Genomic DNA, 23,751 nt, shown 5'->3' on the forward strand with positions numbered 1-23,751 from the left:
AGGTCATGTTTAGTTCTTTCATCCTTCCCAAACGAAAATTCTTTAAATATTATTTTTTAAAAAAATGCCCTTTGTATATTCACAGGAGTTGTAATTAAACACCTCCTGACATTTACCTGAGCTTTTATGATGTGCATAAATCTGGACATTAATTCAGGACACTCCAGAAGAAAATGAAAGTGATCAAAAATTATTTTGGGATTTCTGAAAGAAAAACAGGTTAGAAGCCTGTTAGACATTTAATAATAATGTTTCACAATGCAAAAAGTCTACATAAAGAAACAATGCAATTAATCATATCGACAAGTTTCAAGAGATTCTTCTATTTTGTCACTTCTTCCTAACTCTTGTTTCCAAACAACTTATACTTCCTCACCTGTTAAACATGGGAGGATTAGAAGCAGCTCCCCACACAGAAGGAAGGCTATAAACCTGGCAGTCCCACAGAAACTCTGGAAACAGCCAACTGTACAAAAATGGCTTAGACTCTAAAGTCATCACAGATTTGAGGAAGAATGAAAGTTTTCATCTACCTTAAAAGGGAAGGCCTTATTTGGAACAAATGTAAGGAAAGAATCGATTCATCAAATTATTCTGTTGCTCTGTGAAATAGATTTCGTTCTCAAATCTCACAAATAGATCACTTAAATATGCAGAAGAGTTCATTTAAGTCTGAGCTCTGAATCATTAATCTACACTATTGAGTTCAGCAAGACCATTAAATTGCATATTGTTCATATATCACAGCAACAATCTAAAAATACAACTCAGCAAGAAGAAAAAAATTAATTATTGCCGGAGAGGAACAGAGGGGTGGATTACAAGGTCCATATTTCTTGAAACTTACCGGTTAACAAAACACTTAAGGACATCATCATGTTTACAAACAAATTCTATAAAACGAGGTGATGTCATCCTGTTCAAAAATCATAAGATGTTTTTGGTTAGTGCAATCAAAACTAATTGGAATTACATCAATTGTTGGGCTTTTTTTTAAAATAAATACTACACAAATAGAAACTGATGCTATTTAACTAGTCATCATGAAACTAAATATTCAACAGCATTAAGATCTCATAACGAGAAACAGAAATTTCAGAATTCTAACAGAAAAGGCAAAAATGTCAATAAACAATCATCTTTCAGAATATCCACAGAGAACTATGCCCCAAACAAATATTACTGGCCAATTTGAAAGCTTTTATTCAACTCAGTTTGGCAGAGAAAGAAAAACCCTTATGGTGATTAGGAATCAACCAAAAGCTGACATGTTAGTTGGACCCTTGCTTCTAGATTCCTCAGGGAGCTTGTAATACCATCATACTTGCGTAATCTTCTAGTCATCAGGGCCAAAGTCATAAATATAATCCATAACAATCTTGGACAGACTAGGATCTCAGTTACAAGTGGTCACACTTGTTTCCTTTTTAAACCAGACCTCAACAATATCAGGCTTACCTAAGCTGAACTGCACGTTTCACACAAAACTACATGTTTGTCAACATGGGACAGGATTCCAAGTGAGCATTACTTTGAGACTGAACTCTCCTTGTTGTATATAATATAGTCAAATAAGTTTTGCCCCAGCCATTATTTTCATACACAAAGATAATTCACTTTTTTTTTTCTCTGAGCTTATAGCTCTTCTTGTTGGATAATCACATTAAATTCAGGGTTAATTTGACATTAAGAACCAACAGCAAATACAGCTAATATCAAAATATCAAAATCCTACTACCTACATGTATACCACATGATTACAAAGAGCCATTAGACATTCAATACAAAATGTGCCCCAGTGCAGCTACATTCATAGGCAGCAGCACTATGGAAAACTTGCAGTGCTGTTTGGTGCCTTTAGAACCATTCAAAAAAATAAAAAAATAAAAAGGATTCAAATCACTGAACTAGTGAAAGCATTAAACAGCATACCCTTAACTGTCACTAATACAATGTGTATTAGAAGTATCAACACTCCTCCAAGATATTATCTTTGATCTTAAAATGGTAATAGTTTGGGTAAGAAAAACGAATCGCCTCCTTACCCCTGAGGCATCTGACAGGAGCAGCACATATAGAAGGCTTGAATGACAGCACTTAGCCTGTTTGCTGTCATGGAGATAACATCCTGACAATCAGCACAAGCTTCCTGCTTCCCAGCAACATCATATGTTTTTAACTCAACAGCATCAGTGGACAGCTCTTTTCTTCCCTCAGTTCCTGCAGTGGCAAAAGAAGGCGCAGAAGTAGCATCTTGGTGATCTGGTCCTTTTTGCTTCAATAAAATAGAAGTAATGTTGGAAGAGTCCCTTTTGTTTTTCATCAGCTCTGTGGCTATCAGAACAAGCCATTCATCCAGAGAATGCCAGAGCAGTTCCAGCGGCTGCAATAAACACATGAGAAAACAGACAAAAAGAAACATGCTGACATTAGATCATATTAATAATGTGATAATCCTCTAAAGGAAAATAATATAATGCACATTTTAAAGCTTTAAATGATCAACTTTATAGGTCATGTTAGAGATAAGAGGCAAATACTCATAAAAAAATTCTGCACTTGTAGCCAAACAGCACAAAGAGAAAATTTCATATAGAAGGAAAATCAAGCAGCAGATGGAAGAAAGAAAAACTCATTTACAAAGAACTACAGAAGAGCTACAGAACTGAGCTATGTGACAAAGTCTGGCTTCACACAGCACACTGCTGCCTAACCACTGCAGCCAAGCAGGGAAACAGGAACACACAGGCTGAGTTTCTAGAGTAAGAGAGTGCCAGTTCTTTAGGAAGAACCTGGTCAAAGGAGCTTCCTCTACCAAGAAGATGGAGGAAATCCCAGACAACACCACAGAGATTCAGGTTCATGTCTAGTAAGAATGTGCTTTATGCACAATGTGAGCTCATACAGCTCATTTTGATAGTACCTCAGATGTTTCAGAGTAAGGGTCACTAACATCTACCTTTACAAAATAGAAACAAGTAACAGCAGAATCCCATATCAAATTATAAGGCTATACATTTTATTTTACTGTAACAAAAACATGCTTTTTTTACTACCACCTGCTAAAACCCAATAGAATTTAAATCCAGTACCATTCCCTCATTACACGTTTACTCTGAGCTACAGGCCTATTACAGAGAAGAAAAAGGGATAAGACCTGTTGCCTTCTCATGAGCATAAAAAATCCACAAGGGTTAACTGCGTCATCCCTTAACAGTGTTTCACAAGGCCACAGCCTAGTGAGCATAGGGATATGAATCCTACAGGGAGGTAATCAACTCAAGTACTTCATAGCATTCCAAAAGTAGGAGTGAACTTCAACATGGAATCCTTTTTCCATATGTTACAGTTGCATCAACATTTTTCGTCCGTGAAACATTCAAAGACTTAGCAAACACTGAGAGTTATGTTCTCATATTCTCAGGCTGCTTTTGAAAATAAAGAGCTGCTCACAGCATCTGTACACTATCTGGAGCACTGTCAGTTGCACCCCATAATTGACACATTCTCAATACACAATAAATTACTTCTCGTAAGAACTCTGTATTAAAAGATTCTGTTGAAATTCACAATTTAAAAATTTACAACTATGCTTCCATTTTTTCCCAACAGAAGTGTGGGGGGAAGCCAGCCTGATCTCTAGATGGTGATCTGAATGCCTCCAGCAGAGATAGCATTTTCTACATAAATGTCTGCCATAAAGGATCAAGTTATCCTCCTCCCAAATCCATCTGCCAGACTTTTACCACAAAACGTAACGTAAAGAAACTTTCTAATTGAAACTAAGATTAATTGAATACACAAAAGAATTAAAATGCAGATGTACTCTCAACCTATAACTCAGGAGAAACTAGGTAGATATTGACTAGAATACTAAAATCTATTTTTTTCCCCTCAAACTTGTCAACGTTTACCTTGCTAGACACCATATTCCCCCAATATCTTGTGTTTTATCTTTTATTTCCAACAGATTTAGCATACCTTTCAGAACTTTTCCCCACAATTTGTTTTTCCAAAGCTAGTTCTTCACAGCTTGTGATCATAAACTCATTTAAAAGTCTAGTCACGCACAGCAGATTTAACATTTCATTTTCTTTCTTTCTAGTCCAACTTCAGGATATAAAACACTTCTAAATATTGCCCATCACCTCTATATCCATGACTGTCAGCATTTTATGTTGTTATCCATGATCAGACCTTTTCAAGTGGCATATGGACAGATTCAATGAAACCAATAGCAATGTTTTTTTCAAACAACTAGTCAGCATTCTTCAGTTAATTCTTACCATGAACCTCATATTAAACAAAGACCTCCACTTAAACTTCAGGTGTCATATTTCACAGTGCAGAAAAGTTTCTCTAGAATTATACAGCTGAGTCTGATGGAGTACCAAGCTTTTACAGCTGCACACCTTACCTCCCAAATGCAAGAATTTACCTATGCAATGCCTTCCTCTTTACTCATCTAGAAAGCAAGACCAGTAACCAAATCCATATTCAAACTGCAACACTGAAGCAAAATCTTTTGGCTGATGTCAGATAGCTTTTTAAGACACAGGGTGCAGGAGATCACTAATCCATGAAGTGACTTTGTCACAGCAGAGAAGTTACCTCAGTTCTAGAAAAGAACAGTATCTGAAATAAGGGAAAAACATTAAGCACTTCCCAACTTTTTTCAATTACAGAGAAATTTTGCAGCAAGTTTCCCTAATATGCGATCACTTTGAACAGCAATTGGAAGAGCAATACATGGAAAAGTAATAAGTGTAAACCTACTAAAAATTACTACTCAGTTTCTCACTGGTAAGATCTCATTTGAGTTAGCAGCTTGTTTCAAGCCTGGGAGACAAAATTCAGTGATTATTTTGTATCTTTCAGCATCAGTATAAGAATGTGTTGTCATTAGCTAGTGCTTCTACTTTAAAACATCTGGATAGGCTGAATCACATACAGAGAATTCCACAAAAGCACAGACAGCCCTGCGATTTTCTTGACCTCATCAAGTAATAACATTCCTCTGTAGGCCCAGATCAAGAATACTCACATTTTTAATCCCTTCCCAGCTACATTACAGTGACAACTCTTCAAAATATGTTCAATAAGTACACTGATACAGAAGAATTTAATGAAACATTACAAAAAGTCAGGTCTTTTTTATCTCCTCCCAAAAGGTGGAAAAGACCATCAAAAGTACATTTGCAAAGAAAGGCCAAAAAAGCAGAAGGAAAGGTAGGACTAAGAGAAAACTGGAAGTCATCCAATTAACTCAGCACTATATCTAATCTCCCACTATCCAGTCTACTGTAAATTCACGGAAGAACAGACTAAACCAACCACAACTGTAGATAAACTTAGCATTGCCAGACCTGTGTGCCCATTCCCAAACAACAATAAGTTCTCATCAGCACTTTTATATTTCCAAGTTTGAAATTTAAATCAATCTTTAAAATATCATGGACACAACAGTGGCCCTATTTCAGGGTTGTCTCACCCATAAAACTTCTAAATAAATTACAATAATTGCAATAATAATTTTTAAAACAACCGGATATTTCTGTTTTGTTAGGTAATGCAACAGCAGTAAACATTTTGCTTATTTATTAAAAACATACATGTTATTTTCACACAAGTGTGAAAGAATTGCTGATATTTTCTGGGACAACTGTGGCAGTTGTTTAATATAAGTCCACTGCACAAGACTTAAATGCACAGTAATTTAAGAAAATTCTTTATTCATACAAAGTCATTTGGGCATGCAGATGAGTGATTTTACTGATATACCACTTCCTGTGCAAATTGCAGTTAAATGTTTTTGTTTATTTCATACTGACATCTGAAATTACGTAGAGTTGAAAAGTAGGAAACTTTCCTTTTTTCCTTTTTGGGCTTGGTAGCAGAATATCTCACTGGAGACACTTCAGTGCATGAAGTGTGTTTAACATCTGCTTGTTATTTAATCTGGTATGCTTGGAGCAATTATCATTAAAACAGTTGGAAAGTTAATTTAATAAAATAATTCTTGTGATTTGGGTACAGCTTTGTTTTTTAAAAACAGAATTCTGGTTAAACCCACATTATTGCCCTATTTTGATGAACAATTCCAAAGGACAATTATTACACTGCACACTGTACAATGCATTACATTTTGTAGAGACTCAAAATGTACAGACCCATTACATTTTGTTCAGACTCAAGCACTAGTTTTATATTCATTATATAAATCAATTTGTTCTTAAAACTATTGTGCTGCAAGAAGAACAAACATCTGTGCTTGCATGTTTGCTTTTTTTTAACAGTCTAATGCTTTTCTTCTTTCCAAGAGAAGGAATTTAAACAAAAACTCAGACACTTCACTAAATAAACGGAAATTAAGAGTATCATCTTCCACGATCTTATCAATATAGCTCTGTCTTAAAACCCCTTAGAAGTAACCTAATGAACATATATCATTAAATAATTGCAGTAATTTCAAAATACTGTTTTCACAACACAGTGGAAGAAACGTAAAAGAAAGAAAAATCCTGAATTACTGGCATCTAAATTTCTTGGTATTAGCTGTGCTGGGTACGAGTATGGAGTAAGATGGGAGAAGAATGATGACCCTGCAGTTCTTTTTTATTAGGTGCTCTGAAAAATATGACAGCTGTATATCCAATGAAGACTGAGTGGCACACAGGAAACTGGAGCATCTTTACAAAAAGGCAATCTGTGACTTTCTACAGAGGGATTCCTTAACAAACAAAAAATAAAAAACATAAAAACACCAAACACCTTCAGGAACTAAATCTCTAAATGGCAACCTCCTAAACCATGTGTTTGAAAGCAGCTATAAATCAGTAACCTTGCAAGGGTGGTAGTGAGCTGTTATGTTTCAAAGCATGTAATAATAAAATTCAAGAACAACTTGGGAAAAGATTTCACGATCACAGTGAGGACAACAAACAGATCAAGAATTCAATTGTTTCCACTTGTCTTGTGAAGCTGGATAAAGCTTACTGATCAGCAGTCCTTCTGTGTATCTCCAATCACCATTTTGAAATTACATTAATATAACCTGTTATATTAATATCACTATATTTTGATATTACTATATTCTTAACAGAAATAAAAACAAAATTTACCACAGTCACCTGGGTAGCTACACCTTCAATACCTAGCAAACAACCTATTAAATAAGAAATAAACAGAAATCATAACATGAGATGTGCATCAGTGGCTAAATTAATTAATTCAGTGGGAAAAAAATACAGGAGAAGGAGAGAGGTAGGTTTAACTTAAAAAGGGAACATCAACCAAACTTACTTCCTGTTCATGAGATGTCTGATTAATGAATGCATGCTTTGTGAAATTCATCTCTTTAACGTCTATCTTCCTAACAACATCATATACTTTTCTGACCTTGAACACCTGACTTCTTGGAGTTTTATTTCCATTGTAGCCCATGTCATTTCCATTACTGGGAGAGGATGGGCCAATGCGAAAGACATGGCAAAATATCCTCACGATCCTTAAGAGACTCTTCATCTGAGCTTCATAATTACTTGACAAGCTGGGGGAAAAAAATGGCATGTTTAAGTTTCTTTCCTAGATTAAACAATTTAGTATAATAAGGAGCAAGCAATGTAATGGTAGGGTCTGATACGTATGCTGAAAAAAACCCCTAAGCTTCAAACCCTAGAAAATTTTAACTTTCTTTTCCTGCACCAGCCCCAGAAGTAAAATATAAGCATTATGGTTTTGCTAATATGTACAGGTAACTTTAACTAGAAGTAAAAACAGCAAATACTTCCTTTTTTTTATATATACACTTCTTATGAACCCCTGGGAGGAAATCTAACTTCCTAAGGATCTCAGTACATGAAGCAAATTGGGATATCCAGATGAAAATGTTTCTCAACCCAGAAAAGAGAGCATCCAACATTAAAATCTTACTGACTGATCAGTGGCTGCTGCCACAGCCCATCCTCACCAGCTATTATTCTAGAAGCCCATTAACTATCTCAACCAGACAAGGGATCAGGATGGTATGGATGCCACTTTTCTACTAAAGAAAAATGTAATCTAAAAGATACTAAACAAAACCACCACTATGTTATTTATTTATCCAACAAATATACTAGAAGGTTTATGTTTCCTTAATTGAACTGGCAAACACTGAACTCTGTACCAAAACAGTGCAAAATATGAGATATTCATGACTTCATGCACAATCAGAACATTCTCCACCAAACTCAACTAGGTTTTCTTTCTTAAACTCCAAGAATTCTTCTGTCTAGAATACATAACAAACTGCAAGAAATTAATTCTTTTTCATCAAAACCTACTAACTTATAAATATTATAGAAGTGAGCACATACTCAATTCTATCCTTAAAGTATTTGCAACTTAAAAACATGCTTCCCAGCCAGATCAGTAAACACCAGAAAACTGACATCTTATAGGGTGCTGTAACTATCTCTTGCAATTAATAATCTGTTAACACACAAACCTGAAACTCAGTTAGTTGTAACAGCTAGCTTAGCTTTATTACGATCTCATTCACCCAATGTTATCAGCAAATACCTGTTTTCAGCGCTACATTTAAATGACTGTGAGTTAACTTTTAAAAGCAATGTATTAAGAATTTTACCAAACTACCATACAAAGTACAACTTTCTTGTGACAATTTATACTTTAACCAGTTAAGCAAGCAGTGCTACAGTAGGAATGTTAAATTTTTAACCAGGTAAAGAAAATCCCCTGACTGGCATCTACAATTGTGTTACCAGAAGCTCTCATCACAGCTAAAAACTAGCATTTGTAAAATCTTTGCTTATACACCAAAAGAATCTATGAATACAAGAAGCTAACTCAAGAAGTTAACTATTGAAAAGAGAGAAAAAATAAAAACTTCTAACATTTCAACTAAGGTTTATCATGTCTCAGCAGCGGTGTTTTCCTGGTGAAATTTCCTGGTCTTCAGGATAAGGACCAACACATGTAGGAAAAACCTTACAGAGCTTCTAATAGATTACTGGAACTTCTACTGGCATGTTTGTAAACATTCATCTAGGCCTAACCTGCACCAGCAAGACCAAATCACGTCACACGTCAATTATTTCCTTGGAAAAAGGGAATACTTGGTGAAGATAATGCGAAGTGAAACAGTGTCCTTGCTTGTACTCAAGGCAGAAGTCTTCAGGCAGAAGCTTAGTGGCACTCCTGGATACTTGCTAGAAGCATTACAAGAAACAATTTTAGACACTTTTGAACTAAACAAACCCAAAAGCAACAGGTTGTGGGTTAGTGCCCAGGAAACTAGTAGAGATTACATTAGTTCAGCCAGGCAAGAGTATCATTATTGCAGGTTTTCATGTACAAAGTGCATTTTACACACTTTTGTTGGAAGAAGGAGAGAGCCCAAGCTCAGAGTATTCACCAAGTACTACCTTAATCCTCATTGTGTTTATAAGAAAGCACCTGAGAAATATTTCTTGAAGTAGAAATTCACTGCTTCTGCCAGGAAACCAAGCTGGCGACAAGAGAGATGCAGTTTTTGCAAAACTGCGTCTGTGAAACTGTCTTGGAATTGTTTTCTTTTGCTATCACATTTCTGCATCACAAAGTACCAAAGAGAAGCTGGCCAGTAAGAATCCACAGGACACTCCAAGTCCTGGCATGTCTAGAAATGAGCCCTCATCCAATGCAATGCAACCCTCCCATCTTGTCTTCAGCCTCCACCAGCCCAACCACACACAGCAATACAGGAGCACACAGAGGCTCAAACTCAGAGACAGTACAGGCGCAGAGCTACTGTTTCTACAGCCACACTGAGGGAGCACTGCTCAAATCAGAAGAGCAGTAACAGTAACAAATCAAATCCAAACAACAATCAGTTTAATTTACCTCTGAAGACACTAAAACAGAAGCAAATACTACCTCGTATGATGTAATCCAGTTACCACAACTTCCAATAACATCCCTATACAGAGCAAGTTTGAAACCCTTTCCTGCACTATGGTTTTACACCTTACCACAATTTACTTGTGGGAGATCTATTGGCTCTAAGGAAGTCTGGAGACAAAAAGGGATGTGTTACAAGTTAGGCTGATACATGCTGCAACAGCAGAAATTCTTCAGAAAGTTATCTTTGCAGCAACAAAATTTCATTAATGTCTACACACTTTAATCCCTTTAAACCCCAAAGTTTAAAGGGATTCAGACCTTTACATTAATTCATCAAAGTGAACAGCTGAGAGTACAAGATTTATTAATGGTGTAATGAATTTCCTACCATCATCCAGGAGTTCTGACCTGCTATCTACAAGCTCCATTTAAATTTAACATGACTAAAGGGGAAGAAAAATAAAGTATCTAGGAGTAAGAATGTACTATTTATTTTTCTTCTCACTGATGGGCTCCTCGGACCCCAGCCCAAGTTAAAAAAAAGCTTCTCAAGTCATAATCCTCTACAACCTATGCTGACTGGTTTCTCTGATTACAAAACACTCTCAAAGCTCTCTTTGCCAAAATGCCATCTAAAACGTGTTAATAAGGAACTTCACTCACGCTTTCAGACCCTTGATTCTTTCAGTAAAGATTTTCTAGTAAAGCATAAAGGTTACACCACAATCTGTTAGCTGTTGAAAACACTAAAACGTTCCAACAAATTGCAGAGAAAGTGTTTTGCACAAACTCAAACAGATGCCACAAAAACTAGGAAAGCATATGAGGTAAATATGCTTGCCTATGTCATGCATCTCCCCAAGTTACTCCTGCTTGTGCCACTGAGACAGGACACTGGTAGATGAAATTTTTAATCTCATATATATTAGTAACCACATAAGGCAACCAGAGCCAGCAAACATGAGGTGTCTGAAGTAACAAAACTCTCCTCAAGCATACAAAGAAGCACGTAGAAAAGTAAAACTTTTTGGAAGGGAAGAAAAAGTGAGAAGGGTGAAGACAAAAAAAGATAATGATTTGATAGTTGTCTGAAAAGTTTCCCTTCCTAGGGCTGACATAGCCAAACTAACCAAACAAAAAATACACTTCTCTGCAACCTGAGCTTCTAGACACCAGCAGCTATATATGGACACCAACTTTTTTTCTTAAAGTCTTTGTGAAGACAGTGCTCTAAATAGACATTATCATGTAAATCAGATTTGAGATCCATCTACTCCAGCATGTGCTGAGCATCAGATAGTTTGACTTTAAAACTATTAAGTGGCACTAACTGCAGGGTAGTTTATCAACCTGTGACCTCACACTTACCTGAGCAATTTGTGACCATTTGTTGTAGCAACTTCAGCAAGACTTGTCAAGATTTTAAGATACTGGCTTTCACTCTGCTGAGACAAGTGTTCCAGAACTTGCCGCAACTGAAGGATTCAAACAAAAGCAATTGCATTGTGTCAAGGAGCATCATATCAACAATAATTTATCCATTACGTAGAACACTATCACCCAAGCATTATAATAATGTATATCTATACTGTACAACCTCTAATCTCGCCTCAATTAACATTTCATTATCATTTACTAAGATTACAAATGTGCAAAGGTACACATTCTAGTGTTAATGCAAGTACTACAGGGTATTTAACATTACAGAATGTTACAAACACTGAATGCTTAACCCTGTATTATTAATTCATAAGCATAAGTTATGGCATTTAAAATACGAGTCCTGACTTGGAACACATACCCAGTTTCCTTATGTCATCACTTCCAGATAATATGCACTGGTCATTACCCAAGACTAAACAGAACAGTTCAGACTTGGCCACAGAAAATTTTCAATATTTGATTACATGCCAGTAGTGAAGCAGAACTATACCATGTATTAGCTTATATATATTTTGTATACACTCTCATTAAGATCTTGTTTTTGCACAAAGACACTCAGACAGATTAAACATTTTTCTCACTTTTTTTCTTCACTTCTACAATAAACAAAAGGTCTTTTTGTTACATTGTTTTAGTTCTTTCTCTTTTAACTTAAATCACCTATAGCATCTTCCCTTGCACCTAACATGCACTTTGAGAATTCTCACCTGCATCATTTCTTTCTGTAAAACTCAACCCTGTCTCAGAAATTTAAACGTTGACTTGAAAATCCTCAGTGTTATAGTGGAAGTAATGGAGTTACAGAGAAAATGAAAACATCAAAAATCTAGCAAACTAAATTAAGTAAATTGGCAGACAACACCTTACTAAATCTTTTTTTTTACAGTCTGTAAGGTTGTTTGCAGTCATTTTAAAACAACTAATGTATTAAAAGCCCACAGAGAGCTAGATTTACAAGGGGGAAAAGGCATCCCATGCTTCATTTCCCTTACACAATTAAGAAAAAAACTTTTTTCCTTGATTTTTCTTTGCTTTAGATTGTACTACCCCACAATGACCAAAGAAGCAAGGTGTAAGAGAACCATTTAAAAAGAAACTGAGTAGTTTCATCTACAGAAGTAATATTCAAATGAAATTGTGGCTGCAATCTTTTACACTCTAATTGTACAAGGCAACTTCCTACAGATAAGTGCCCATACCACAGACTTTTAAGTTAGTTCCAGATGATTCAGCCTCAAGACACATCCTAGAATGGATGTCTGCAGACAATGACTGAATGAAGGAAAATGGGCCCTGTGACACAAAGTAACTGCATACATAGGATGCTCTAGTAATGCTCTACCAGTACCTTTGTATTGAAACTGGCAATGTCTGCTCTTTAAACTGTCTAGATCACTTTGCCAAATGTACAAATTTAGAACACTAAATGAAAACAGATCCTACATTTAATTCCAAATTCTTGTGTTTAAAATTATGTGAAGACTGCCCATTTTCCATAAGGAAAGAAAGATACCTAGTGGTCAACTACTGTGGTACTGGCAGCCACTCATATTAAGCACTAAGCTCTCCACCACACACAGAGAGATCCCTGGCTATAACACACAGAATCCCATATTACCATGTTTTCCCGCAGATCTTCATTCTGTGTCATTTGAATTATTGTCTGGAAAAGTCGAGGATGGTACTGTATTAAGACTTCACAAGTCTCTCCATAACCACCCTAAGAAAACATTTTAATTAAAAGAAACATTAGAAATGAGAGTCAGACTATTACAGGCAATAACATCTATTAAGGATAACAATTTTTTTATTTAATGCTGGAGAAATCCTACTCTAAAATAATTTGAAATTCAAAAATGTAGCAAAGTTAGGTATCCCAAAATGTTTGGGAGAAGAGAGAATCAATTTTTTACAGGATACTGGCTCACATATATCCACTCCCATTTTTCTGTTTTTTGAAACATTTTCCTACTTACCAAACCAAAGCTACTGTTAAACAGCACTTCAGCCAACAATCACCAGAGATTAACAACAGTGCAATATTTCACTTCTCTTCCTCCTGCTGATATCTACTTAATTACATCCATCATGTAATTCTCCAAAACAAACATTTTCTAAAGGTTCATATGACACATATCTGACTTGTTACAGGAAGAAATAGGATAAACCCATGAAAGGGTTATTTAACTTTAAAATTGATACACAAGTACGATTCCACTTATGCCTTAGACTAACTTCACACCCTTCTGAGAAAAAATGTTTTCTGGAAAGAACAGAACTTGATTTTGTGGTTTATTTATAACAAATCTTATTTAACATAGGTGCATTTTTAAGCAGACACCTAACACCTGAATATACATGAACTTCTCTGGGAAGATGACCATATAATGTATCAACTACTGCAACTCCAGGGGCTCCTCTGTGAATGACAGTTGACATTACCTCAGTGAAAACCATACATTAAAAAGATTAATTAATAGTTTCTGGTAGCAAGAAACTAAGTATTAAAATAAACCTACCCAGAATCTGTAAAAATTAATTAAAGTCACATCTTCAAGATCAAGGTAATGATCTTGGAAGTGTTGGCAAGAAGTGTACGAATCAATAATTTCAGTCTTCTGAAAACATGTATCGACTTTGAAAAACAAACCTTTAAGCACAGAATAAAACCCTCAATGTAAAAATAAAACATTTTGTTTTCTCCATTCTTACTTGGCATTATGAACTTGTATACTGCGTGATCTCGAACACAGTAAGATCATCACTACAAAGCAAACACCAGGTGTCACTACTCACACTTAAAAAAAGTTAACAGAAGTTTTATGTGTAAAAAGGTGCCCTAGGAATTGCAAAACTGGAGACTGAAGCAGAAACTCAAAACATTAATCATAAAAAATAGTAACCCTACCATTAAGCACACACTGATATAGAATCACAGAATCAGTTAGGTTGGAAAATACTTTTAAGACCATCAAGACCAAACATCAGCCTAGCACCACCCCTATGTATGCTACTAAACCACATCCTCAAGTGCCATATCCACCATTTTTTAAACACTTAGGGGTGGAGACTCCAACACTTCCCTGGGCAGTCTTCTCCAATGCTTTACAGCCCTTTCCACGAAGAAATTATTCCTAATATCCAATCTAAATCTCTCCTGCCATATACTCTCTTACAGGTCTGTGGCTGCAGAATACCTTGAAACTGATCAGACTCTGTGTGGCTTTATGTAACAATACGTCGTTCTGCCGTAGCAAGGGAAAAATAATCTAACTGAGTTTCACAATCAAGTCAGCAGTGAGACAGTATAGTGATCTGGCACTTGTCAGTGACCAGAGCTGAGGACTTACTTGGTTTCTTACATGCAAAAAAAAATACTGGAAGTAACCTAACTGGATCAAGGTCTTCCACAGATAGTCTATAAAATAAAGCTTTCAGAGTTAAACATTCCAAAAATATCCCAGAGGTACTGAAGACAGCACTCTTGCACATACATACAACTATTTCTGGTGCAGGTCTTAGGCACATGAGGGACACCTCAGAAATTAAATAACTTGAGGTTGAAATAATCAGAAAATACAGAAAAAAAAAAAAAAAGAAAATTTCAACTTTATCCTGACAAACTAATGACATGCATAAAGATAGTGTGATGCTCACTCACTCCAGTGATTTAGTTCTTTCAGCTTTCAGTTCAGTTCTGTAGTCTGATTACTAGCAAAGGCTCAAAGGCTTCTATTCAATCATGTTATTTACACACTGACCTTCAACTGATCTGACAGAAAAAAGTGTAAGTGTTCACAAATGAAAAAAAGTCACTTTAGCAAGCAGTACAAGCAGTACTTGGTATCAAACAAGTCAGACAGTTTTGCAGTTGAAAATGCCATGTTAAAAATACGTAAGAATTTTGTTCCTCATCCAGATATTTCTATATCTTTGAAAAGTAAGAGCCATCATCATGTAAGTTTTGTTTGTTTTTAATAGCAACATCTCCTCAAGAGAAAAGAAAATCTATTATTTGAGATTAAAAAAAAATCACTACTTTCTGCGTGCCTTTACTTCTTAATTGCTAACAGGTAAACACCTAAATTGTGTACTACCATTATACCAAGGATTCCAAAACTTTCTAGTCAAATGGATTTCTTTCTCATAAGTCTTGCATCTGGCTTATGTAAAGGGTAGAAATTATGAACCTGCCTGTAGAATCAATTTCATTATTAAAAAATTACATTTTGCACTTGTTTCGCCAAAGGATTACCATCTTTCAACGGCTTTAAGAATAAAAAAAGGTAATAATGATCAGGTGACACTGTAGTAAGTCACAGAAATTCACAGAAAAGTGTTGCTAACTTAATACCTGTACACAGAGATCCAGTGGAGTAACACCGTTCTTGTCTGGTAAATATTTGGCTCCTCTCATCAAAAGAATTTGTGCAGTGTCTCTCTGACCATGGCTATTTAAAAGAGAAGAATGACAGTTAATACAGCATTTATGATCCTGAGTCATAAATCTGTCTTTATTGCATCTAACAAATGAAACATAGGCTAGAAGAAAATAGTTACTGCAAAAGAGCAGAGCAAAATTCAGGCTATTTATGAAGTCAGAGTCACTCTCATCATTCAGAAATGATTCATCTTAGCCTCGCCTCAAATATTTATGAGCTGCATTTCCTGCAAAAAGAGAGCTCTTTCTCAATTTACATCCTAATTTACTTCACAGAGGAAGCTATCTTTGCCAAGTTCTTTGCTCACTTCTACCATGTTTGGGAAAAAAAACAATCTAATAGTGCTTTAACCATCAATAAAATATTAGCAAGATATTTTTATCAATAACTTTTTTTTGTACAAGAGACAACTACATCACTCAAAGGGCTCTAATTTCTATACACAAATGTCTTGCATATCCTCTAGAAGGGATGACTTTTACTTTTGCATTCAAAGTCTATTCACTAATCTGCTTATAGGTTGTACAGGACCTTTTGGTCCCCCCAAGTTACAATTTCCCAACATGCCAGCATTGCCTAGAAAATAGAAAAACCAACTGTTTATACCTCTTAACACTTTCCCAAATCCTTTCTCCTGAAAAAAATGAGAAACTGAGTACCAGTGATCAGAGGTTTACTTCATTAAAACCACATGGAACAATTACTTCAATATTGCCTTCACCAGCATTAAGTGCATACACTGCCAAACACAGAGAAGCATCTAAAGGGTGAAATGAAAGACTGATAAAAAAGACATAGCAATTAAGGTTACAGATACAAGTTTTTTCAGTGATGTTTTATTCCTCAAGCTAGTTTGCAGTACACCCTTTACACCAATGGATGTACAGTAAAATGGTATTTGGCATCCTGGAATACAAGAGGCTGCCTGCATCCTCAGCCTGATAGGTGCAGGTTGTCAGTTCAGAAAGGACACAGGTAAAGTGACAACTAACAGCTGAGAGGCAAGAGGTAGCTCCACTGATCTCTCAATAACTCACAGATGACTTCTCCTCAGTCCTGTCCTTCCAGCCCAGGAAGCCAACAGATTAATCTAATGTACCAGATTTGTCCCAATGCAAACAAACATTAAAGGTCAGAAAGAAGATCAGACTAATGGCCTACTTGCAGCATCTTCACTGTAATTATCTAGACTAAATGCACAACCCAACACATTGACAAAACAGGTGCTTCAGACTCAGACTTTGAATACTGATACCCTTTCTGCAGCTACCACCTGCCACTGCTACCACATCCTGCCCTCCCTGTCATCAGGAACTTACAACCCTTCTTTTCAGGTTTGCTGTAGTACAACCTCTTCATTCTACTCTGCCAGATTCCCCACTTGATAATTTCCAAAGAATATGACTCCTGTACTTGCCACATTCCCTTCTTGTGAAAAACTTCCAAGCCAAGACAAGCTGCTTACTTCTTTTAAAGTGTGTACCAATGTCAGTCCCTAAATCAAGGACTAAGGCTAGCAGCTATTTATTCTCCACCTCCTTTCTTCTTAACTGCCACAAGTCAACATACGCAAGCCTACACTCCAGAGACCACAGCTCCCAGAATGTAACTCTTAGCAGACCAGCAGGCCAGTCCATTTCTCCTTTTGCTTATAGAAACAGTCAATCTTATGTGAGCTATTTAACCTGTAATCAAAGCACAGGGATTGCAAAAATTTTAAATGTTCTAACAAATTGCAAAAAATGCTCTAATTAAAACAAAAGATCATTTATCATATGTGATTAATTTTGAAATATAACTATGAAGAAAACATAATTGATCAAAGCAACAATGTAATTTTAATTCAATATTGTAACTTTGACACACATATGCACATGTCATGTATACTGTAATACCATACTGTACATTAAGGAATAGCCAAACTTACCTTATAAAAGGCTCTGGTTTTAGCATACTCAAAATAATCTAAGCTGGCAGAATTCATTTTTTCAGAAAAGGGTTCACCAGTCATCAATTTATGACTCATGCTAGAACATGTACAGGTATGTATTTAACATGTCTGTTAGAAAGAGGTACATAAGCCTGCAGTACTAACCTAAGTATTTAGATAAGACACTAAACTACACTCAGAAATGAGACACGATTAAACACCAGTCAGCTTTTATATTTCCTGTATTTTGTAATTTCTAACCAGTTATTGCAAAAAGGGAAAAAAACATTTCACTTTTAGGCCGGTATTCAAAGTTAAAAGTATATAACCTGCAAGCAAAATAAAGTGGAGTTGCCCCAGAAACGTTCGGCCTGTTTATGTCTGCACCGCTGTCCAGCAAGCACTGCACCGTCTACAAGAGAACAAAACACCATCCTTAGAAACAGAGCAGTGGAAAACTCTATTGACTTAGAAATATTTAGGGCATGTGTAAAATACAAAAACACTGAGCAGACTCTCAAACAACTTTTGTTACATTTCAGTCACAAATTTGCTACATTTATAGGTAACAGCTTTTAAGAATTTGGCCTTCCAAAATCCAGCACTGATAAGGACAACAGGAAGGATCTGGGTAGAATTAGAGTTTATTCTTTTTAGCAGTAAATAGTTCTGGTGGCAATCTGTGTAACTCTATAGGGCTCTAATGCAGTTCAAGTAAAGCATCCAGACTTATACTCTGAATATAAATAGTCAGCCCTGACACAAGGCCAGGCAGAAAAATTATTCACACAGATCAATAATGGAAGAGTTTATTTGAACTTGTTTATTTCTAGAGTTAAATTGTAACTGACTCAACTCTGTTTTCATTTTTCATTCACAGTAAATTAATATTTCAGATTTCAAAATCATATAATAGCTTGCACAATTATGAATTAAACATATTCTGAAAAATAAGGCAAAACATTTTCAAACATTTAACATTACATAAAAACTTGATATTAACAAGCCAATAACAGCACTACAGAGGAGCTGAACAGTATACAGTAAGTCATCTCAACTCCCAAAGGCACTGAGATCAATCAGCTCCGCAAGAATAAATAAGTTGCTCCCATGGAAGTGCATGCACTCAATACTGAGACACACAACAGCATTCTTCACACTTGTAGCCATTACCATGTGCATTACTACTCTGAAGTTTATAAAAGAAACACAACAACTTTGAGGCATTACCAAGTTCTTCACAAATCAATTGTGTTCATACAGTTTAGAAACTTACTGTCTTGTGTCCATTTTGACAAGCTACATGAAGGGCTGTCTGTCCCATGGCATCTTCAACATCTACATTACTGACGTGCTGAACAAGATCATGAAGCAATTCTGTTCGTCCATTGACAGCCAACCAATGAATCTAAGCATAAAATTATGATATATCTGTCTCCTTTAGCAATTATATATATATATATATATATATACACATCCCATAAAAATTAAAAAAAAATTAAAATTAAAAATTTGAAACCTGGCTGTATTATTGTCAACACTTTCACAAAGAGAAGCTTTGCATAATATTAGGAGAAGCTTTGAACAATACAATCATATGCTTAAGTATTTTGATCACATCTTGTGATTCTTGATGGCACTGGACACACAGCAGTTTGGTTTTACATGCAAGACAGCAAAAACTTAAAAACAAAGAATCTCCAAATTCTTCATTCATTTTATGAACATCATGATAATTAATAGCACTTACTGCAGTCAAGCCTTCATTATTACAAATGTTGACATCTGCACTGTATTCCAGCAGCTTGCTCATACATTTTTTCTGGCTGTAAGCAAAAGAATACATTAAAATTCAGTCGGAAAAAATCACTTACAAAGACTAAATATCTTCTTAGAGCTCCACTAACTCTAATTTATCATTGTTCTAAGCATAACAGGTGGTTCTAATTTATAAGGAGTACAGTACGGAGCATGTGAAAGAGAGAAGTGATCTTCACAGACAGTGCAAGGGTAGCAAACAACAACATAGGGCTAAAATCACAGCTGTTTCTGTGGAAAATGCAGAAACACTTAACCACTACTCTATCAGTTTCAGCTCTGCATGAACCACCCCCTCAAGAACAAAAGCCAGAGTTCATCTAATAGAAGTCCATGAAGTTCATCATCGCCTGTACATGTCAGTGGACATGTTTGCAGTACACCACTAAATCATTACTTAATGAGACAGTCATTGTAAAACTATGCAAATCTTTGTTTTGGTATTTTTTTCCTAATTCACGTTTTGTTTGGTTTTTTAACACTTTTAATGCTCTAAGTGCTTTACCTTTACAAATTTATTTTGATTTTCCTTTTTATTTGGTACTTTTCACACCTTTCTTATACCTCATTCCCACATAACTGTCTCTTGAGTCTATTTCTGCATTTCATCATACACCACTTGCCTGCTTCTTTCCTCTCCTACAAATAGACCTGACACAAACCCAGAAGCCACTAAACACTACCACCTCCTCACCTGAGTACCAGCTGTGATACAATTCATTTATTGTATCACACACATGTCCTATAAAGAAAAAAGACAACATTACCTTCACAGCTGCACTTTTTCACATACTACAATTCCAGAAGTAAGACCTTTAAAAGGTACTTGCTCACTGGTTTGGAGTTCTTTCTCTGCCTCTCTCCTAACATTGTGCAGGCCAACTTTGTATTCCTTTTCTTGCAGGAAAAATTTTCTTAGAGACACTATCTCAGAAAAATCAGAAGTCTCTGACCCCCCTCCAGGCCCTCCAAAACCTTTTCTTACTCAGCTAACTGGAAGGTGAATGTATCCCTCGTTCAATTACTATTGTATGCCTCCAATTACCAGAAAACACTAAAATGACTGCTACTGGAATTAGTATTTCAGACACGACTTACTATTTATAAAATATTACTCTGTGAATACTCAAAGTAAGGATTTTAACCTCCATGTTCTCAATTTTCAAAAGTGAAAACCAAAGGTGTTTTTTTAACTATGCAAAAATATTACAGAACATGTCAGCTCAAGTGCATTATGTAAAAAAATTTCAAGAGTTTAAGGACTTTAAAAGCTTACCCATTCCTTGCTGCTAAATGGAGAGGAGTACATCCTGAGATGTCCTGATAGTTTGGATTTGCTCCTTTTTTTAATAATAAAACAAGACATTCAACTGATCCACAGCTAAGAAGAAAATAAGAAAGGGGAAAACTGTAACAATGATATTTACGAATCGGTATTGGCATAAAGACAAAAGCAATACCATGTACAGATCACACTCACTAGAACACCTTTACATAAAATTGTTTTACACCCTCATAGTTCAGGCTACACAAAGATAAGGAAAGTCACTTAATGCAGCAAGAAGTGACCAAATATAACTGGTAGCAATGAATAGATGCCAGCCTTCTCTGTGATTTTAATGACTTTAAAACACAACACTGAGTCTTTAGGACTGTTAATTCTTTAAACTATAAACTGTTCTAAAAGTTTTGCTTTCAATTTCCTCTCACCTCCCTCATCCCTAATCTATTAACAGGACTGAATGTCCATGAAAGACTTTGGGGTTTGCTAAGCTTCTGTGTCTGGAAGTTATGTTTAGAAGTTTGAATATCAGGAAAATTCTAAAACTTGTACAAATATTTATTTGCTAGTACAAATATTTCTCTGCTATCAGTTCTGAACCTGTAATAAAGAGCTGAACTCTTACTTTACATAATATAGCAGCTCTTCATGATAACCAGTGTCACTAAGAGGACAGAAACTCTGCATTACATATTTATCTTGCTCCTGAACTCTTGATGAGGATGAGCTGATTGAAAAGATAAACAGAGTACTTTTGTATCTGTTGTGACCAGCTAATCCATTTTTACAAATCTTCCCAACATCAGAACTGCTACACAACAACCCAAAGAAAATGAAGATTAACAATATGTTGCAAAAACAGCAGCTTGATAACCCCTTTGCAACCCAATAACTAAGTCAAGATGAAAGACAATCCAGAAACTAAGTGTATCACAACTTCTTGTATCTTTAGAATCAGGAAGTTCAGTGTATTTTCAAATATACTCCTAAAGCGCATGCTAAAAATTTGCTCGCATTTTTGTAAGTACTTCCTTAAGTAAATTTTATACAAGTACTATGTAATTCTGAGATGAAATAGTTGGGAAACAGCTATTTCTAATAGTCTGTTTAAGAAGCTGGCATTTCCACCTTTATTGTGGCCAAATACTGCTATATATATGCAATACTACTACTATTTCCTTTTTGGGGTTTTTTTGCATTTTTTTTTAACCATTTAAATGTAAGAACTTTCAAGATATTTAAAAAGGCAGATAAATACAGAGTAGTCATTCATCAGTTTAAAGTTTAGTTTCCTGAAAGGTCATGTCAAAAACTATCTGGTTAACTTCTATTTATATGATGGTAACCTATCTGTCTCTTGGTAGAGTTACATATAAAATAGAGTCATCCCCACTGAAGAGCTATACCAACAATAAATAATGTAAATCAAAATTTGCACTGAAGCCCTCTATCCAAGATACAAAACTTATTAGCAGTGAGCTCCTGAGTTATATTTCCTTCAGTTACGGTGAAGGACTTTGGAATAGCTGCTTCCCAAAAAATATCCAAACGCTTCCCAGCGTTTTAGAATACCTCAAAAACAATCAGCACCTGCAAATCAGAGTTCTCTACCTCTACAAAGGCAAGAGCAAACCAGCTACACAGCACGCACATCATGGCTGCATTTTTTTAAAAGACTTGAGATTTCACAGAAAGGTAAAAAATTATCTAGCCAGACTTCCTTCACTGGAATTTGGAAAGCCATTTTATACCATGTGTAAAATCTGTCCTCTTTATGAGGCAGGCACATTACTAGGAACAACAAACAAGATACAAAAAGTGTGAAAACAAAATGTTAACTGACACTACAGAGTTTTCCAGCTTACATTGGTGCCTTAGATTTGTGGCAATATTTTCATTGTTAACTTCTGGACTGGACTCAAGTAAGTCTTACTTTGCTGCAATATGAAGCAAACTTCTCTTCACACGTCCAAAGGCATAATTCACATCAAATTTTGAATTTGACAGCAGCTCTGAGACAGACCTTCAAATAGAAAAATAATTTTTTAATTTTAAAAATAGCTCACAGTATCCAAGCAAAGTTTATACTCTAAGTTGTACACAAGTACTCTATTTCTTACTTAATCACTATTTCTTTTCCCTTCAATTAATTACCAAGAGATCACATAGGGTTTTTTACTAATTAACAATACCTTTCCATTTCTTACTGTACATAAAAAATGAACTGCGACACTGGGAAATTGTTCCAAATGCAAACTAGTAGGAATTAGACCAAACAACCAAATCACTTCTTTACAAATACAAAAGAAAAGCATCTCAACAGCTTTGGTTTAAACAAAATATAGATTCCCATTTTCTCCCTTATCACAATCACCCCAACCACATATCCAACAGTTTTTCCAAACATAGGCAAAGTTCAGAGGGAAGACTGGTATGTGAAATCATGATGATGAAGTAGAAGGATACAAGATCAGGATAAAAAATTTAAATAGGACCTTTCCACTTCCAGTAATGGGCTGATCACATGATTTAAAACTCTTGCATGTGATCTCAAAATACTACATAGCAGAACAAATGTTTATCCTGGCTGGAAAAGCAGCTTTCTCTTTCAGTAAGAGTTACTGCCTGCTTCCCTAAAAAATTCATGTGAAGGAAGCACCACTTAGCTGGCATTACACAGCCTCTAGGTTCCAAGCACTGAGGACAACTCAGTAAGTGAAACTAAGGAATACATTTGAGGAATTCCAGAAGCTTCAATCTCATTTTCCAACTCTTATTCCACGTCATTCTGAGAAGTCTAATGAGACTAAGAGCTTCCACGTCATCCATAAATACATACTCAGAACTAAGAGACAGTTATAAAACAACACTTTTGTTCTTATCCTAGGACAAATTTTCCTATGTGCTTCAACAGAAGAAATCCCAGTTCTGGTCTATGGCATAAATCAAAA

At 35.6% G+C, this 23,751-nt stretch overlaps 1 protein-coding gene across 7 annotated transcripts in view; it reads right to left on the reverse strand.

Annotated features, from left to right (window-relative positions):
- The window catches only part of HACE1 (HECT domain and ankyrin repeat containing E3 ubiquitin protein ligase 1), a 46,749-nt gene that overhangs the window by 17,586 nt on the left and 5,412 nt on the right, over positions 1-23,751 (reverse strand). For 3 of the 7 annotated variants that reach the window (XM_041478148.1, XM_041478151.1, XM_041478150.1), the window contains 12 exons: positions 22,734-22,823; positions 20,795-20,899; positions 19,451-19,526; positions 18,977-19,108; positions 18,030-18,112; positions 15,683-15,779; positions 12,947-13,048; positions 11,254-11,360; positions 7,303-7,549; positions 2,046-2,383; positions 848-916; positions 117-204 (listed from right to left, as the gene is read on the reverse strand). In XM_041478148.1, the coding sequence (XP_041334082.1) occupies positions 117-204; positions 848-916; positions 2,046-2,383; positions 7,303-7,549; positions 11,254-11,360; positions 12,947-13,048; positions 15,683-15,779; positions 18,030-18,112; positions 18,977-19,108; positions 19,451-19,526; positions 20,795-20,899; positions 22,734-22,823 (1,534 nt within the window). Of the gene's footprint in view, positions 1-116; positions 205-847; positions 917-2,045; positions 2,384-7,302; positions 7,550-11,253; positions 11,361-12,946; positions 13,049-15,682; positions 15,780-18,029; positions 18,113-18,976; positions 19,109-19,450; positions 19,527-20,794; positions 20,900-22,665; positions 22,824-23,751 lie in introns of those variants that run through there. The other 4 variants (XM_041478149.1, XM_041478154.1, XM_041478153.1 and 1 more) reach the window with 4 other exon arrangements.

This window comes from Pyrgilauda ruficollis, unplaced genomic scaffold (genome assembly GCF_017590135.1).
Source record: "Pyrgilauda ruficollis isolate IOZ18807 unplaced genomic scaffold, ASM1759013v1 scaffold43, whole genome shotgun sequence".
Classification (NCBI taxonomy): domain Eukaryota; kingdom Metazoa; phylum Chordata; class Aves; order Passeriformes; family Passeridae; genus Pyrgilauda; species Pyrgilauda ruficollis.